This window comes from Lytechinus variegatus, chromosome 8, assembly GCF_018143015.1.
Source record: "Lytechinus variegatus isolate NC3 chromosome 8, Lvar_3.0, whole genome shotgun sequence".
NCBI classification, from domain to species: Eukaryota; Metazoa; Echinodermata; class Echinoidea; order Temnopleuroida; family Toxopneustidae; genus Lytechinus; species Lytechinus variegatus.
The window spans coordinates 1,204,508-1,225,769 of NC_054747.1; the positions used below are offsets into that span (position 1 = coordinate 1,204,508).

A 21,262-nucleotide genomic window follows, 5' to 3' on the forward strand; every position below is an offset into this window, starting at 1 on the left:
CACCTCTGTGCAGTTCTACCCAACTAAATATAGCAACTATACTATCACCGTGATCACATATCCTACAGTGGCAGAGTATAATCTGGTGAGACAAGTTACGCACATTGGAAGTCGAGAAAACCCCACCCCTTCCTTTTTTCAGATTCAAGCCATTACCCCCTTGTAATATAGTAATCGTAAATTCTGTTCGTTTCTTAATGATAATAATGGGCTATCCAACCTTTTTTCTTGAAGGTTGATGCGTTTGAATGCAGGAATGTCATTAATTATCCGTAAAACGTTTGTAAGGCGCCGTATCCGTTCAAGCTTCAGTGAACAAAATAATATTATTCATAGTTGTCGATTCATCGCTTAAAAAATAGACATTACACACTTTCATATATTTATTTAAGAAGTGCTAATGGAAGTACTTTAGTTATCCCCGGTTTCTTGTAATAAGTTTTGTAGGAAAAAATCCTTTGTGAACCTTTACCCGACTAAATATAGAAACTACTATCGCATACCCTATGGTTGCATGGTATAATCTGGTGGGACAAACCAGACAAAAGTTACACACATTGGGCGGGAGAACCCCACCCATTACTTTTTCTGTGAGAGAATTCAGATTCAGACCACTACCCCCGTGTAATGTAGTAATCGTAAATATTGTTCGTTTCTTAATGATGATAATGGGCTATCCAACCTTGTTCTTTTTCTTGGAAGTTGTTGCTTTTGAATGGAATAATGTCATCAATTATCCGTTTAAGACGTGTATAAGGCGCTGTATCCTTCCAAGCTTCACTGAACAACAAAGTGTTATATCATCCATGAAAATCGGTTCATCGCTTTAAATATGAAAACATTTCAGACTTTCACATACATGACATATTTCTTAAGGACGTGATAAAGACGGAGTATACATAGGCCTATAAAGTTTAACACTTACCGTATAGAAATGGCGCGAATCGTATTTTCGCAGATAATGGTCTTTGCGTGTCTATGTCATCTTGTTCAATTAAGTAAGTAGTTCGGTCTTCATAGCATCATGCTATTTTGTTGATATCGTATTAATTGTATTGGCTCATGATAATTGTCATTTAAATAAATGAAGAATTTAGCTGTAAAAGGGGGTTAGGTCCACTTTGGACCATTCCGAAAAAAAACGTTTTTTATTCTCACTTATTGGAATATTCTTATGAGAATCCATATTGTCATGATGTACTACCCTATCATGTGAACATAAAATTGGGTATAAAATAAATCTACCTGTCTTCAATTTTGTCTATATATTAAAAAATATCACTGTGGATTATTCTTTGCCACTTTCATTCACGTTTTCATTTGAATTTCAAATTAATCTTTGGTATCATCAGAGTGAATAAAAAATCCACACTGCAGAACCTGGCTCCCTCCTCCCAAAAGGCTAGACATTTCGCTAAGGAAAATCCCTAAGTACAATCAATTCAAATGCAAAACCAGCCGATTCCGAAATAGTCCCATCCCCTACTTCATAGATTTACTAAACGAGAACTAGATAAATTTATTGCCCCCCCCCCGACGATATGACTAGTACAGTTTGCTTAATTTGCTAGGATAGTCATCCTCATTCTACGCCTTGCCCCACTTAGTCTTATCTGTACATAATTTCTTGTCATACCTTTTGTTTAATTTTCATCTTTCTGGCTCAATCCTTTCTCTGTACTTTCTATCTATATCTCCGTTTAATTACCCTTTCCCCTTACCTTTTCTCTGTCTGTCTCCTTATGCTGTCTTTATCCCCCCCCCCCTCCTTTTCTCTTTTCTAATACTTTTCCTTCATGCATGTACAATGTGCCTCATTATAGTGTTTATAATTTGCATACTTAATATTTATTATGTTCAATACAATTATGATTTAATTTACTTTCAACAATCTATTGCCTTGTATTACAATAAGAAGTTCTAGTAATTTTATGTCAATGCATGTTTTTATTTAAGTATTTTTTTCTATTGTAAATTGTACACATGTTTTTTTATTCAGCCTTTGGCTGCGAGGCATGTTTTAAATAAACCATTATTTAATGAATTGAATTGAATTGAGCAGAAAACAATAAAATTTATGAAAAATGGACTAAATCTCTTTTGACAAATCAGTTCTTCAGAGCAGTTTAGTTGCAAAAGGTGTTAGGTCCACTCCAACAAAGTAATTTGTTTTTAATTCTCCCATATTTCAAAATTATTATTCGAAATTAAATTTTATGACACCCTAACATGAGAACATAAAATTGGGTATGAGAGAAATCTACCTGTCTTCATATTTTTAAGATATTCTTTTTCCAAGAAAAATTATGTATGGACCTAACGCCTTTTGAAAAAAGGTAACTTTTCTTTGCCATTTTAGTTCACTTTTTAATAGGAATTTCAACCTTTCTTTAGTATCATCTTATAGAGGTAATAAAAATCTATTGAAAAAAAATTGACTTAACCCCTTTTTGCAAGTGAGCTCTTCAAATATATATTTTCATCAGTTATGATCCCAGTCCGAAACTGCATACACTGCAAAAGCTCCGGTATTAACACCAGCCCGAAATCTAGATATGTCCACACCGGAGAAGGATTGAATCAACACCAGTTTGGAATCAAACCGATGCTGTTTATAGGGTGTTAGACCAAAACCAAACTGGTGTAGTTTAACACATCTCTGGTGTGGACATATATACATGTAGATTCCGGGCTGGTGTTAAATCAACACCGGTGTTTTTGCAGTGTAATTTGTCGGGTTGAAAGAAGCCAGTTCGGAGTTCCATATTTAATGAGATAAGCTCTTGCTTTGATGCCATGATTATTCATATATATTTTTTGGAATTGTGTTTTTCATTAGATCCCCCAAAACAACAATGCGCCCACTAGCGACTGGTACATCAAAGCTGGCCAAGTACAATGTTTTAACAACATGCTAATGCATTCAAAGTAGAAATGCAAAGAATACAGTCGTAGAATGTTGATTGGTATACGTTTCTCGTAAAAACTTTTGCCAAAAAGAAAAAACTCTGGCAAATAAACAAAAACGATGGCTAAAAAACTTATGCTTTTGAAAATTACACATTAAAAAACTCTGGCAAAAAAAATGGCCCAATTTTTTTATGGCAAAGTTTTAAGGAACGGACTCCTGGTCTGTGCAATATTTGCATCCTGCTATGTAAGTCATGCTTACATGATATCTTGCCTTGAATTCTGCTTCTCGAAATGAAAGAAATGAAAGGTTAGTTGACCAAAATTGCCCATGAGGTAAAAGTCTGCAGGAAAATTCGCAATATCTTGAGAAGCTAATATGCTTCTTAAGCTATGATAACTGGATCTGAACAATGTGATATTGGGGATAGAATAAGAGGAAACTGAAAAAGAATTCCAAAGACTTGGGGAGCAGAGCTTGGAAACGCCATATCACCCCAAAATAGTTGTTTTTTTGTTTACAGATTAAAAAAAATGATTTGCAGAACGAAGGGACCAACTAAGATTGTATGCCGGGTTTTTTCAGAAAGATATATTTACGATATTAAGAATTATTTCTCTTGTTCATTATATACAGGCAATGCTCAGATACTTATTGCAGACAGAGGAAGCATCCTGTTTGCCCCCATACCGCGGCCCGTGAAAGAGAACAACATATTCGATGCCGAATTCAGACGCATAAGTCTTCGAGAATCTAGTGTTATAACATCTATGGACTATGATCCCATCGATAGGATGGTGTACTATGTAGATGTGACTTACAAGGTCGTCGAACGTAACAACCTTAATGGCACGGCTCGGCATCAGCTCCAGTATTCCTACAGTAAGGATATACATACATACATACATATATATATATATATATATATATATATATATATATATATATATATAAATATATATATATATATATATATATATATATATATATATATATATATATATAAAATGACTATAATAAACTGCAGTTACTGAAAAGTGCTCAACTACATGTACATATAGGAGCTTCACGTAGTATATACATATATATATATATATGTATATATATATATATATATATATATATATATATATATATATATATATGTATATATATATATATATATATATATATATATATATATATATATATATATATATATTTATATATATATATAAATTATACAGGTACACCAGGTTCGGCAACTATTGTATTCAAATATGTTGTGAGTTGCAAAAGGGGTTTGGTCCACACAGATTACTTTTTTTCGAAAACAATATCTTAAAAAATATGAATACAGGTACATTTCTTTTATACCGGATTTTATGTTCTCATGGTAGGGTATCATAAAAATTCAGTTTCGCATAAGAATATTGTATTGCAATAAAGGAGAATTAAAAAAAAAAAAATCTTGGAGTGGACCTAACCCATTTTGCAACCAAACTCTTCTGAAGAACTCATTTTTTCAAAAGGGGTTTGGTCCATTTTTCATAAATTTTATAGTTTTCTGTCTCGAAACGTCTAAATTTCTAGTCACTCTGATGATACACCAAAGACAATTTGAAATTCAAATGAAAACGTGAATGAAAGTGGCAAAGAAAAATCTTTTTAATCAAAAGAGATTGGATTCATTTCAGTTTACTCGCAACAGCGGTTAGGTCCACAACGCTAATATTTTTTAAATATATAGAAAAAAAATGAAGACAGGTATATTTCTTTTATACCCAATTTAATGTTCACATGATAGGGTAGTACATCATGACAATTTAGTTTCTCATAAGAGTATTGCAATCAGTGAGAATAAAAGTACATGTTTTTTTCTCGGAATGGTCCAGAGCCGACCTAACCCCTTTTGATATATTTATACACTGTTGGTCATAAGGTGGAATATTTTTGTTCACCAAATTTTTACAGCGTAATTATTACAACATTATTTGAATTTGGCATTTATGGTGCATGATAACCACTTTACTTTATTATTCTGCGTTTTACACACGTTTGACAGTAATATTTTACAAGTTTATGTCCTAAGCGATGGCTGTCATGAGCATAGAACAACAATTACGACAATATACAGTAAATTAAAGGATGATGAGATATTTATTTTCAATCTCTCTCAGTTTTCCAGATGACTTCCTTTTTGTGATTTCATAGACAAATTTGCAACAAACTTGAGTCATTGTTCTTACTCAGTCACTAGTATGGGGTATGTCCACCCCTGGCACGAACCAGCGCATGCAGACGTCGTGGCATGCTGTCCACTAGCTTGTTGATGACGTCAACAGGCATAGCGTCCCATTATTCCCTCAGAGCATCTACCAACTCCTGCAGATATTGAGGAATGACCTCTTTGTCGTTGATGGCTCGGCCTAGGGCATCCCATGCATGCTATGTGGGGTTCATATCCAGCGAACAAACTGGCCATGGCAACTGTACGACGCCCTCTGCCTCCAGGAATTTCCTTACTGCAGCGGCACTGTGCTGTCTAGCGTTGTCATCCTGCATTCGGAAACTGTACTCATATACTCGTGGAAGACAGTGAAACTCCAAGATATCCCTGTAGGCGGCGGCGTTGACGTTTCCGTCCTGAATCACCAGTGGCGTTTTCCCTCCATAATGGATGCCGGCCCATATCATCACTGAGCCTCTTCCGCCTTGAGTCGTCTCGTGAATACATTCATCGCGAATTTTTTTCCCCGGCTAATCGACGAACCCGTTGTCTCCCATCCTTTCGGTCAAGGATGAACTAGTTCAGGATAGGCCCCATAGAAACTTGACCAAACCTTGTTTTTTATATATACAATATTTTTTGATGGTTTCTTCTCAATTCGAGGGTGCTGATTACAAATCTGGATGATGCCACTCCTGTAACCTTGAGCATTTTCCGCAAATTGGCAAAATCCAATATGGCCGCCAAAATATGCAAATTACCCATAAAAATCCTAAAATTGTCCGCACATTGGCTATGAAATGCATGGAAGCGTGTGGCAGGAGTAAAATACACTCTGAGAAAATAATTTTTGACAAAATATTTATTTTCCTGATATTCAAAATGGCCGCCATAGTCCATTGTATACTCTGTTATGTATAATATGAATAGGGAAAACAAATTTTTACAAAATGAGCACTAAACCGCAAAAAATCGCGATATATGAACGAAGTAATATATGCAAATCATCATTACTAACGAGATATATCAGTTATTATGTGTCATAAATGGGAACATTTCTGTATTTTGATGTCTAAAATGGCCGCCACTCGCCCAAACAGTATTGCGTATAATGCCAATGGGGGCCAAAAAATTCACAAGAGTGATCACTAAAATGCATATTGTTAAGATTAGACGAGTGGAATACTGACTAAAAACATTGTTAACGAGATATATTATTAATATGCCATATATGTGATGAATGTTGTGTTTAGATATTCAAAATGGCTGCCAAAGGCCCTAAAAGCATTATCCACAATGAGAAAGTGGGGCAAAGAAATCACAAGAGTGATCACTAAAATGCTTATTATATGTGATAAATTCATGGGAAACTGTTTAAAAACATATTTTCTAACGAAATATATCATTCAGGTTTAAAGTTTGTGTTAAATACTGTATTTTTACTTTCAAAATGGCCGCCAGAGACATTAACAGTGTTATGCACAATGCAAAGTGGGAAACGAATATTCACAGGAGTGAGCACCATAAATACAGGTATTAGTGATCTATGAGTAAAATATTGTCTGAAAGCATAATTTCTATTAAGAGATATCATTTATTATGCCAGATAGGTGATAGATACTGTTATTGGAAAGTCAAAATGGCCGCTACAGGCCCTACGATATTATGCACAATGTGAATGGGAACAAATTATTTCAGCATGATTTGGCTTTGCTTGGCCAATAGGGAATGTATGAGTGAAATATCGTCTGAAAACATGATTTATAACAAAATATATGATATCTTGTCTAATTTATGTGATAAATGCTGTATTTTGACATTCAAAATGGCTGCCATAATCCCTATATTTATCATGTACAATGCGAATGGAGAAACTAATTTTCACAAGAGTGAGAATCATGGAATGCATATGACTGTGATATACGAGTAAAAATATTGTCTTAAACATGATTTCTAACTAAATACATCACATATTGGTTGTGGAGGTTATGAATGCTGTACTTTGAAATCCAAAATGGTTGCCAAAGGTCCTAAAAGTATTTTGTACATTGTAACATTAGACATATAATTTTGACAGAATTTGGCTTTGTTTGACTCTAAATATTGCCTATAATTGTGAATTCTGATGCAAGTGTGAAATATTGTCTAACACCATGGTTTCTAACGAGATATATCATAATGCTGTGTATTAAAGTGATAAACACTGGATTTTTAAATTGAAAATGGACAACACAAGCCCTTATCGTATAATATACAATTTGAGTGTAGACAAGTAATGTTCGCAAAAAGGGCATATGGCAGCCATTTTGTATGTTGAAATGCAGTATTTATCACATAAATCACATAAGAGATGATATATTTTGTTATAAATCATGTTTTCAGACGATATTTCACTCATACATCACCATTTGGCCAAGCAAAGCCAACTTCTGATGAAATAATTTGTTCCCATTCACATTGTGCATAATATCTTACGGGCCTGTAGCAGCCATTTTGATTTTCCAATAACAGTATTTATCACCTAACTGGCAGAATAAATGATATCTCTTAATAGAAATCATGCTTTCAGACAATATTTTACTCATAGATCACTTATACTTGCATTTATGGTGCTAATATTGGTTTCCCACTTTGCATTGTACATAATACTGTTAATGTGTCTGGCGGCCATTTTGAAAGTAAAAATACAGTATTTAATGGACAAGTCCACCCCAACAAAAACTTGATTTGAATAAAAAGAGAAAAATTCAACAAGCATAACACTAAAAATTTCATCAAAATCGGATGTAAAATAAGAAAGTTACAGACATTTCAAAATTTCGCTTCATTTCACAAAAACAGTTATGTGAACGAGCCAGCTACATCCAAATGAGAGAGTCGATGATGTCATTCACTCACTATTTCTTTTGATTTTTAATGTTTGAAATATGAAATATTTATATTTTCTCGTCATTGTCATGTGAAATGCAGTTTCATTCCTCCCTGAACACGTGGCATTCCATTATAATATTTTGTGCTTCAGGCAAGGAGGTCCTAATCATCAAATTCGTAAAAATTGAAATATTGTATAATTAAAACAATAAAAAACAAAAGAAATAGTGAGTGAGTGACATCATCAACTCTCTCATTTGGATGTAACTGGCTCGTTCATATAACTATATTTGCTAAAAATAAGCGAAACTTTGAAATTCGATAACTTCCTTATTTTACATCCGATATTGATGAAATCTTCAGCATTGTGCTTGTCTGATTTTTCTCTAATGATTCAAACAACATTTTTCTGAGGTGGACTTGACCTTTAACACAAACTTTAAACCTGAATGATATATTTCGTTAGAAAATGTGTTTTAAACAGTATCCCATTAATTTATCACATATATATGCATTTTAGTGATCACTCTTGTGATTTTTTTGCCCCTCTTTCTCATTGTGCATAATGCTTTTAGGGCCTTTGGCAGCCATTTTGAATATCTAAATACAACATTCATCACATACATGGCATATTAATAATATATTTCGTTAACAATTATGTTTTTAGTCAGTATTCCACTCGTTTAATCTTAATAATATGCATTTTAGTGATTACTCTTGTGAATTTTTTGGCCCCCATTGCCATTGTACGTAATACTGTTTGGGCCAGTTGCGGCCATTTTAGATATAAAAATACAGAAATCTTCCCATTTATGATGTAATGAATGATATATCTCTTTAGTAATAATGATTTGCATATATCACTTCGTTCATACATCGCGATTTCTTTGCGGTTTAGTGCTCACTTTGTGAAAGCTAGTTTTCCCTATTTATATTGTACAAAATATAGTATACAATACAATGGACTATGACAGCCATTTTAAATATGAGGAAAATAAATATTTTGTCATATTTTTTCAGGGAGTATCTCACTCCTGCCACACAATTTCATGCATTTCGTAGCTAACTAATGTGCGGACAATTTTAGGATTTTTATGGGTAATTTGCATATTTTGGCGGCCAAATTGGATTTTGCCAATATGCGGAAAATGCTCAAGGTTACACGAGTGGCATCATTCAGATTCGTAATCAGCACCCTCGAATTGACAAGAAACCATAAAAAATATTGTATATATAAAAAAAACAAGGTTACGCCTCTTCTATCCTGGACTAAACCGGCTCTCGTCCGTGAAGACCATATGTTGCCAAAGTCCTGGATGAAGCCTTCTGTGCTCCATAGCCATAACAAGACGAGCATCTCTGTGGCAAACAGACAGGCGTTGACATTTGGTCAACCGTCGTGCTCGGTAACCATGTTGGAGCAATCTGCGATGAAACGGTGGACCAGGAAACGTTGATCCCATGATTTCTCCTCCACAGGCGACGACGACGGTTCGTGGGCAATTTCCGGTTTCTGCGGCTAAAAGTCAACAGTAGGCGATCATCTCTTCTTGTGGTCAATCTGGGAAGTCCTGGATATTTCCGTGGCCGCACATTCCCCGCCTCGCGTGATGTTTCAGGATCTTAGAGACTGCACTCTGTGATATCCCTATGAAGGACTTCTGCGATATCAGTCTGCTTGTAGCCACCCCGTCGCAGTGTTACCCCTCTCTCGCGTGTTGCTGTTGGCGTTGGACCAGGCTTAGTCCAGGGAACGTCTCTACCAATTTTTATTTCAAACGGTACAAGGTACTCGAAAAAAATGCAACCTTCTTATAACACAGTGCTAAATCAGGGAAAGGGACAGAATACCATATGCATTTGATAGGCTTTTATAGTCTACAACAAAATAATTTATTACGTAATATAAATTTCTCATGTTATAATGTCACCTGTGTAATAGGGAAACGTTATGTAATCACTCAACTACCACAAATGCCAACAAAACTGACGATTTTTATTCAAAAATATTTTATTCCACCTTTATGACCAACAGTGTATATATATGTATATAGACATATAACATCGACCCTGGTCTTCTTGATAGCAAATTACAAATGTTTGCTTCGGCTTTAGTGTGCTATTATTGACCATTATGTACGTTCTTATTCTAGGATTTGCTTTGTTTTCTTTACCAAATAAAAACTGAAGAAGGCCAGGCCGAAAGCTTTATAGCATTGTGTATACTTTGCTTCATCCTTGATTCTGCTCTATTCTTCATATATATATATATATATATATATATATATATATAGATATTAGATAGCAAAGGCAGATAACCAAGCTCGATTGGTCCATAGCGCGTCACGTGATATGATCAAAATCAATGTATTTTCCCAGCCGGTCCGAGATATGATCGATGAATATATTGATCAACCGGTCCATGAATATATTTTTCTACGTGTATGGCGCCCTCTTGTGGATTAGATGTTACCATACATTTTCGGCCTGCCTTGAGTCCTGGACCTGGACTGGACTCGAACTTAGATTTAGATCTAGGGCTAGGCCTAAAAAAGTTGATTAGATTAGAAAAGATCAAGATCTAACGTTAGATTTATGCCAGTTCAGTCAATCACTGTGAACATCATAAACAACAGGCTGCATGCATCGTTAGGCCTAACTTTATCTTCATCATTAGAGGCTATCTGATATAACAGATATTGACTGATGGGATGTGTAAAAAAATATTCTTTGGACCACCTAAAGGATTAATATTGTCCCTCGTGATCATATTTTCCCTCAGCGCTGCGCGCTTCGGAAAATATAACCCCTCGGGAAAATACAAATCCGGCGGTCCAAATAATGTTTATATTACACCCCCCTTCAGTCAATATCTGTATAATATATAAATATATATATATATATTTATATATATATATATTTATAAGAAGAAGAAGACGGAGGTCCGTCGAAAATTCGAGGAAATAAAAACTATATGTGCTTTGAAAGCATTACCATTTATCTTCAGCATATTTTGTTACTATAGTATTAGAGAAGCCAATACGTGAAACTTTAAGATATATATATATATATATATATATATAAATGTGTGAAGCTATATATATATATACATATATATATATATATATATATATATATATATATATATATATATATATATATATATATATATATATACATAAATCCATTTCTTTACAATATTTAAATAAAAAAAGAGTTGCCAAAAGCTGTTGTTACATGTATACCTTTACACATTTGTATTTCTTCTCCCATACGTGTACTGTATCAAAGCAGTAGCTTTGATCCAGCTGAGGCATGGCGGCTTGTCATTGTTCAAAACTCACCTTCACCCGACAAAGGAAAATATAATTGGTATAGTGTCGAAAATCCGTCTATCTGACGGTCAATCGGATCGGGCTCACCCTAGCCACTAACCCGTCTCTGTGGTCTAGTGGTTAAGGCACCGGCGTTCAAAACTGGGGACCCGGGTTCAATTCCTGGCAGAAACATTTTTGCGCATCACCAATTTTTCCAAAGGGTAGATACATGTAGCTCTGGGGAACCTTGATTTAAGCTATGCCTACCTTTGTTCTCTTCATCCATTTCTTTACAATATATATATATATATATATATATATATATATATATATATATATATATATATATATGTATACAGTGCGTATCAAAAATCGGGACAGATTTGAAAAGTCTATGAAAACTTTGTTTCAAATTATTATATCTATATTTTTATTTTAATAGATGCTCTAAGATCTTATCTTTGAAATGCCATTTAAAAAAATATATTTTGTTTATGTTTGAGCGAACACGGGACGTTTTTGTCGGGGGTTCAAAAAGAGGCTTGCGCCAAAATGGCAGAAATGAGAAATTTGATGATTAGGCTTTTGGCTAATCAGCAGACTTCCTCTTAATATTTTCATTATCTTTGCCATAATTTTCGAATTATGCTGTCAAATTTTATTTACAAATTTATTTATTTACCTGAATTGTTTTTATTTAAACTTCTTTTACCCTTGAAATTTCCTTCATAAGTAAGCAAAGAAGAAACTTTTTATCAACCCAATTAAGAAGATTTGCATTGTTCGAAAATTTGTAATTTTTCAAATCCTTTTAATATGTGAAACAGAAAATGTTATGGTATACCTGTAATGATTATTTGGTGAAAAAATTATGCTATGATACCTATAAAAGACATGAATCCTATTTTCCAGGGGTTATTGAATCCTTAACCAAGATTAATTATGTGCTTGACAGGACAAACATGAAAGGATTCATGTCTTTCGACGGCAATGGTGTATTGAGTCAATTTTAAAGGAGCAAGATATGGGAGATCGGGTAAAATGTATTAAAAAGTTGCGAAGCTAGCAAGCAAAATTTTCCACTTTTTTATTAAAATATCCAATCTTGTGATTTTGGCATAATACTCAGAAAATGATATCATACTTCACTTTCTATGTTTTCTGTTATTTTTCTTTCCCATTATTTTCCTTGGTAATATTTTTTTTATTTGGGGGGAGCACCCCGAGCCCCCACCCTCAGTATGCCATTGTTCAAAGGCACCATAACCTTTGTAGCCCATAATGAAAGGAAAAAAACACGCTCTCCCATACTTTGGTTTAAAAAAAATGTTCTTGCCTAAAGGAATATTCAAAGCTAAAAGAGAACAGATTAAAAAAGGAACAACAACAGAATTGTTCAAGCAAATAAGTAGATTTGGAAACGAATTTTGATCGCATAATTCGAAAATCATGGCAAAGATAATGAAAAGGTTAAGAGGAAGTCTGCTGATTAGCAAGAAGTCCGACCACCATATTTATCATTTTATGCCATTTTGGCGCAAGCCTCCTTTTTTACCCAAGACAAAAACATTCCGTGTTCGCTCAAGCATGAACGAAACTAAATTATTTTAATGGCATTTGAAGGATAAGACTCCAGAGCACATATTGACACCAAAATATAGAAATCATAATTTGAAACAAAAATTTTATAGACTTTTCAAATTGTCCCGTTTTTTATACCCACTATACAGTGCGTCCCAGAATAAACGAAACCGAGATTTAGCGATCATTTATCATAGCTTAATCATAAATAGAATAGACAAAAGACCTACCAATTTAAAGCTTAGAATCTCCTCTTTCATCTGATATTACTAAGGTTATTTCTTATTCACGCATGAGTGAGCAAAAATAATTTAAAGAAAGGATACCAAAATCTCATTTGGCTGGGGGTATCTGGGTTTCAAAAAGAAAACCACATTTCTGAAAAGTTCAATATCTGCTCTTTATTTTGGTACCTCAACTACAAAAAATGGTCAAGAAATAAAAAAGTTGTGGTCATTTGAAATAAGGCTTGCATTTCCATAATTTCATGAGATAACGTGTTTTCACCGGTTTCCCACAGAAGCTTTCGCATGGTGAACAAAAGATTTAATGCATGGCTGATCGTCAACAAAACGGAGTGTCGAGTGAGTTTGAAAGCCAGCCTGGAGAACCTCTTCATTTTATGAAATTATTGAAATTCAAGCCTTATTTCAAATGACCAGAACTTTGTTATTTCTTGACCATTTTCTGTAATTTAGGTACCAAATTAAAGAGCAGATATTGAACTTTTCAGAAATGTGGTTTTCCTTTTGAAACCCAGATACCCCCCGCCAAATGAGTTTTTGGTATTCTTTCTTCAAATTGTTTTTGCTCACTCATGCGTGAATAAGAAATAATCTAAGTAATATCAGATGAAAGAGGAGATTCTAAGCTTTGAATTGGTAGGTCATTTGTCTATTCTATTTATGATTAAGCTATGATAATGATCGCTAAATCTCGGTTTCGTTTTTTCTGGGACGCACTGTATATATATATATATATATATACAGTACTTGTACTGTATATATATATGTATATATATATACAGTACTTGTACTGTATATACCATGCTTGTTATAACCATGTCTTTACGAAAAGAGCAGGATTCAAAAGAGAAGAAATAGTCACGAGGGGTCAATAAAGAACATGATTCTTTTTTCTTTGTCCATTCAAATCAAGCCCCTGCTCCTTCAATTTTGATATTTGTTCTGGTTTATGTAGCGTCAGTAGCGATGATTCTGTGTGATAACATGGCTTTAGTCGTGGTTTGTAATACCCATGAATAATTGTTTGTTATGTGTTTGGTTGTGCAGAGGTGTGTTTGATTCCATGTTAATATTGATTTTGATGGTGCCTAAAAACAAAATAAACCGCTGATAAACTTTCTCATCACTACGGGGAAAAAAATAATAGTGACTTTCAATATTGTGAAATTTTGCAACTTTTGAATTTTGACCTTCCCCACATTTCAAGGCACTGCACCACCATGTGAACTATAATATCATGTAGGGTATCATTTTGAAGATAATTAAATCATCCGTCCATTGATACCTTATGGTATCAATCAAATTACTCGTTGATGTATATAAAAAACAAAGGAGGAATTACCGAGCAATGTCAGATTTCCAAACTTTTTAAAGAAATATATATATATATATACACGTGAAAGAAATGAATGAAGAAATCAATGGTAGGCGTAGCTTAAACAAAGGTTCCTCAGAGTTACCTGCCTTTTTGGGGGAGAATTTGGCGATGCCGAAAAATGTCTCTGCCGGGAATCGAACCCTGGCCCCTAGATTGAGGTACCGGTGCCTTAACCACAAGACCACAGAGACGGGTTAGTGGCTAGAGCGACCCCGATTCGACTGACCGTCAGACCGACCTAGGAAATGAAAGTTGGTATAGTGTCGAAAATCTGTTTATTTATGATTGAAAGTACATAGACCAATGTATATCCATTATCTAATCTAGCTTAGACCTGCCTAGGCCTAACAGACTACGCGTTTGATCTCACGCTATCAACCTTAGTGTCAACATGCACACTTGCTTTATTCGGAAAAAGTGGGATTGTGATGACTTTTTACCTTTAATGCACTTATTTAGTATTTAGACTTAGCCTATGGCACATGGCCTCGTATAAAGACTAACGTAACTCGTACTTTGGATTTTCCGAGGTTGTCCCCGTAAGCGAAATTTAATCTGAACACGATGTGTTTATTTTTGCAAACAGTCTTTTTAATCTTTATAAACTTTACCAGATAGAACTTTAAATTTCTTCAGTATATGAAACTTTAGCTCACACACTAAAAGCAGGAGGATTGAGATTATAAATGTTTATTGAAGCGGTGAAGTAAACATCGATTGTTTGAGTCATGGTGTGTTGAATGCATTGTGTTCAACTTTAAAAATAAATGAAAATAAAATCCCAGTCAGCTAGGCATTAAAAGTTGTCTTCTATTGTGTTCTTTTTTCGATAATATGAAGACATTGATACAGGAGGCCTTCCTACTCATACTCGGTTTTAAATCTATTCATTATCTACAATGTATTAGTCACCATGTTTTTGACAATTAATCCAAGATTTTTAACCCCTAAACAACCCCCCCCCCCAAAAAAAAAAGAAATTGAGGAGAGGGCAGATCCCAAGCCCAACCAGTAGTAGGCCTGTCTGTGCACGTAAATTGATATCTAAATTGACGAATCTTAGGGAAACGGCCGTTGCTCATTATCAAATTCATGAAAATTGTAACAACTAAAACAGAAACAACATAAAACAATTTGATATCATTATTTTGACGGGACCTTGAATAAAACTACACCATCATCAGCTTTCGCTCTACTTGATGCATCCAGCAGAACACTGATTTGTAGACTCAATATTCCGATCAGTGCTGCAGACACAGTATGCACGAAGTGGCTGTTCTAATACGGAACCACCCTTCCCTAACGTAATCGCTATGGACAATCAGGTATAGAGCACTCTCCGAGGTCGATGGAGGTGTCCTGAAGTGTCTTGACTTGAGGTCAGCTATTAGGTGTGCATTTCCATTGCTGATTAATGCACGCGAAGCCTGCTAACACTTACAGAGCGCACTTCCGCTCTTTTTGGTGGAAGGTTCCGCAGCGAAGTTTTTCATATTCAAATTCAAAGCAAAAGAAGATGTCTCTTTCCTCTCTAGAAGAAAATTACCACTAGGCGAGTTTTTAAACAAAGAGTGAGAACGAAAACAGGAGGAATATCTGAGAACAAACAGAAAGAGAGAGATGAAGAGGAGAGGGGGAGGGAGTTACCGAGGCGCATATCCAGGATTTTACACCCGGGAGGCCCCTTCAAATTTGTCGCCCCTTTGAACTATTCAGAAAGTGGCGCCCCCACCCCTCTGCCATGTAATCATAGGTGCCTTAAATGCATGTTGGATTATCTTATTTCATAATTACGCGAAAAAAGCAATTAAAGACCATTTTTGTGTGTGTTCAATATATTCCGAGCATCTATAAGCACCTTAGGTAATCAAGAAAAGGATAGGTATCTATTTCAACATTTTATGTTGGTTCGAAGCCTAAGCTGACAATTTTTTAATTGAAAAGTTTGAAATTTTGACCTAAAATTGGGAAATTTGGACATTTTAAGCACTTTTGGGAATTATAAATAGGATGGTCACCATACTTAACAATTGATGTTAGCGCAAAGAGAGTATTTCTTTATTCTGACCTAAAATTCGGACAAGCACTTTTGGTAATCATGAACAGGATAGGAATGTCATTAAGCATTTGATGCGAGCAAACGTGAATTTTGCACCCCCCCCCCCTCCATGTGGAACATCAAATTGGCACCCCAAAGATCGAATATGAATTCGCTGTCCCCTCCCTAGTTTGCACATAATGGCGCACCAGGACAAACGTCAAATTCGCGCCCCTATGTTGAACACCACTTCGGTGCCCCTGGGTCGAACATGCCGAAATATGTAAATGTCAATTATTGATATTTTTATTGCTCTTTCCCTCCCCTTTACTGTTTCTCTCTTTCCTTCCTCTTTTTGGTGCCCCCCCCCCCATTTTTGGCCTACCCGGGGGACCGGGCGATTAGGTCCCCTCAAAATAAGTGCTTGGAGGTGGAATGATCCTCGATTAAGGAAGATAGCAAAAAGAGGTTGCAAATTCAAAATAGGTGCAATAATTCATTATCCAATTCCTGATCAAATTTGACATTACGCACACATGATTAGGCCTTTTTGGAGCTTGTAATATTCTAGGCCTGAGCTGGCAAGACTTAATTGAGCAAAGCCTTTTCTAAGTGATTCCTAACTGATAAGATAGATATTTTTTTTTGGGGGGGAGTACATTACTTTTCCGCGAGAAAGCGCAGCCAAAAAAATATTCTGGAGATTTCTTGTTAAGTAAGTGGAATGCCTCTGGCCGTCTCACCTGCATCTCGCGATTCAACATAGCAGCAATGCTGACTTTGAACACTACTATAAATCGCACAAGATGTTCAGTGTTATTTGGTTACTCTAATTTCCACGTTTTATGAACCAGACCAATACACTTACAGACATGACAGAAATAGGATGGTAATTCAACATTAATCCGAACTTTTGGGGCGTTATTCCGAAGGCTCGTTAGTCCGAAAACGAAATAAGATTCGTTAATCATTACGTTTTCGGACTAACGAACCTTCGGAATTACGAACCTCATTTCGTTTTCGAATTAACGAAACTTCGGAATTACTTATGAAGCTTCGGAATTACGAATGTATGCGGTGTCAGCCCATCTTTCTTACGCCATCACATGTTTCCCCCTTCTCCTCTCCCTCTCCCTTCCTATTACTCTTTCTCGCCTGTTTAAACAAATTTCACCCCCCCCCCTAAAGAGAGAGAGAGAGAGAGAAGAAGAAGATCCACCACCAATAGTCAACTTAGAAAAGGAAAAGAAAGTAGTAAATGGGAATTAAATTAGGAATTATTTTATAAACATATTGTCACAATTTATCACAAAACAACCTCTCTTAAAGAGGGTGAAAACTTTTGCTCGCTCGCTCACTTAAAATTTTTTTGCAGATATTTTGCTCTAATAAGCCATGCTTGGCCCCTCCAAATTTTTGGCTCATCGTGCCATTGGCATAGCCCATTTGGATATGACGAAATTGAAAATTGTCTTCAACTTATCAAATCTTTTCAGAATATCATTGAGACTTAAAACATTCTTGTTGGGGGAAGAAAGTAATAGGACAATCCTGATGAAATAGAAATCAACCTTCCTGATTCTTTGGAGAAAGCTATTAATAAAGTATGAAATTGGTATCAAAATTGCAGTCTCATCCGTCAGAATTTTTCCTGCCAGTAAATCAATATAATTTTTATCACAATATTACTCTCATCATTATCATAAATATTGTCAAATCATTAGTCATGATTACAACACATTGCCAATACATGTCAATAATGTTATTTTTCATCACTGCTGTCTTCTTTGTTACATATGTAACGTTAATTCTTGATAATGGTGATAATGATGGCGCTGCGATTATACTTACTATTAAACGCTGCTGCTACTCCTACTGCTGACTAGTATTATTAACCATGATTGGTGTCATATCATACAGAACAATTGAAACATTTCTAATTAATTACATAAAACAAATGAAAGTGCAAAATACAAAATGCCTTGAAAAAACCTAAAAAATGCGTTGAAAGGAACCTTAAGGCCAAGGCCGAGCATGAAGGCACTACAACACTGTTCAGAGACTGGAAGCCAATGAAACTGCTGTATGTTCCTTTCTCATTCATTCGTAATTCCGAAGGTTCAATAATCCGAAAATGAAATAATGTTCGTTAGTCCGAAACAAAGTGAGGTTCGTTATTCCGAAGGTTCGTTAATCTGAAACGAAATGAGGTTCGTAACTCCGAAGGTTCGTTAGTCCGAAAACGTAATGATTAACGAACCATATTTCAATTCAGACTAACGAACCTTATTTTGTTTTCGGATTTACGAACCTTCGGAACAACGAACCTTACTTCGTTTCTGGACTAACGAACCTTATTTCGCTTTCGGATTATCGAACCTTCAGAATAACGCCACAAATGTTCGGATTAACGAACCCTTTTATGTTTTCGGAGTAACGAATAACGAGATAAAGGCAACTTACCTGTTTCGGAATTACGAACCTTCGGAATAAAGAACCTTGGGAATTACGAACCTTCGGAATTACGAAGTGTAACCGTTCCTTTGATAGGCCGGTGCTATATGTAATAGAATTCTCTGAAGTTTGTGTGTTATACACAGTAAAAAGCTGTTTAAAATTTGTGTACAACGCTGGTTACTATATGAACCTTACAGTAATTGTTTAAACAGTTTAAACAAGTGTTTAAATCTCACACAACAAGTGTTTGATTTTCAATATCTAATCTTCAACAAATTAAACATGATTGTTTAAACTTTTACACAACTACTGTAAGGTTCATATAGTAAACAGCATTGTATAAAATCTTAAAAAGTGTTTTACTGCATGTGATATGACGTTATATGCATGTTTTATCATTGATATTGTCTGAATTATCTTTTTAATGCAATTAATGTGAAATAATTTGAACTGAATAAAATACCCCCCCCCCCTTGGGTTTGGACTTTATTGAAAGATGACATGAGTTCGGGTAACAACTACTGAGATACAATGATTACCCCTACAACTACACAAATAATGACTGCGCATATAAGGATGGCTGTGTAAATTATCATTACGGAGGTGCGTTCCCGCCCCCCGCCCCCACTCAGTGTTATTTAGGGTACGCCTATGCTTGTTCCCTCCCTTTGAAAGCATTCCCTTATCGAAGGTCTGCCAAAATTTCTGAATCCCCCTTTCGAGGGTTTTTTTCTGCCTTGAAGACCCCCCTAAAATCCGTAACACTACTCAATGTACCCCCTATTAAAATATCTCAGGTGAGCTCTCATTCCAACAAAAGGTCCGTACTTTACTTTTCAAAATGAAATCATCCTGAATGAGCTTTCAAAACTAGAAGGATTTTCAGTAATCCCGGGATTTGATAAATGTTCTATGTTATTCAAAATATTTTATAACCCCTCTTCAAATTTCTTAATAGTCCAAAGGGAGAGATAAAAATCACACCCTTTTTAAAGAAATCTCCGGTTGAAAATAAAAATACACCCTTTTTTTACGATTCGCGGGCCGGACTTTTTCCGCGAAAAAGTACCCCTTTACCGGACGCGCGTTTCCGTTTTACACCCTGGCGAAGGCATTTTCCGGAAAAGTAGCCAAAAAGCGACTAGTGAAGAGTCTACACACGTCGCTAGTTGCATGCAGCATGGACCCTATGCAGCGTGCGACACCGCATGCAGTTTACTGATCAGAGCACAGGTTCCTTGGCACTTCATGTACAGAGAGAGCGGCAGTCAGGAGTGAAATCCGAACATGCTTTTGCAGTCGCGTTGTTTATGATAGTTTGTTTTTTCTAAAAATAAATTATTAACTAAATGAATAGAATGACAGACAAAATCAAAATAAACAGATACTTATACTGGAAAGACAAATTGAAGTTTGATGGATTGATACACTTAGAAGCTGCCGAAAGATGAGAAGACTGATAAATAGATAGAGACAAGATAGACAGATAGATAGATAGAAAGGGAGAGGGAGAGAGAGAGAGAGGGGTGGATAGATAGATAGAAAGAGAGAGAAAGAGGGAGAGATGGATGGATAGATAGATAAATAGAGAGAGGGAGGACAGAGAGGTCGATATATAGAGGGAGAGGGGGAGAGAGATGTTGTAGATAGAAATATGGACGGACAAAGAGAAAGAGAGAAAAAAGACAGACAGATGCTAGAGAAGGAGAGAGATAGAGAATTTGAGAGACAGATAGATAGATGTTAGATAGATAGAAAGATAATGAGAGAGACAGAGAAGATAGACAAATTAACATATAGATAGATAGATAGATAGATAGAGAGAAATAGAGAAAGACAGACAGATGGATAGATAGAGATAGATAGATGAGAGATAGATAGATGTTAGATAGATAAAGAGGGAGAGAGACAAAGAATATTAACAAATTAACAGATAGATAAGTTAAAAAATAGATAGATAAATAGATAGAGAGAATAAGAGAAAGACAGACAGATGGATAGATAGATAGATAGAGAGAGAGAGAGATATTAAATAGATAATTAAAAATGAGAGAGACAGAGAAGATTATTAACAAATTAACAGATAGATACTCTAGTTAAAAAATAGATAGAGAGAAATAGAGAAAGACAGACAGATGGATAGAGAGATGGATAGAGAGATAGATAGAGAATTTTAGAGATAGATAGATGTCAGATAGATCAAGAATGAGAGAGAAGAGCGACAAATTAACAGATAGATACTGTAGTTACATAGG

The 21,262-nt window shown here is 35.3% G+C and overlaps 1 protein-coding gene across 1 annotated transcript in view; it reads left to right on the top strand.

Annotated features, from left to right (window-relative positions):
• The first annotated feature begins 821 nt into the window (after positions 1–821).
• Positions 822–21,262, top strand: part of LOC121419789 — a 49,288-nt gene continuing 28,847 nt past the window's right edge. Inside the window, exons 1-2 of the mRNA XM_041614244.1 lie at positions 822–998; positions 3,548–3,793. Of these exons, the coding sequence (XP_041470178.1) occupies positions 935–998; positions 3,548–3,793 (310 nt within the window). The 5' untranslated portion in view covers positions 822–934. The remainder of the gene's footprint in view (positions 999–3,547; positions 3,794–21,262) is intronic.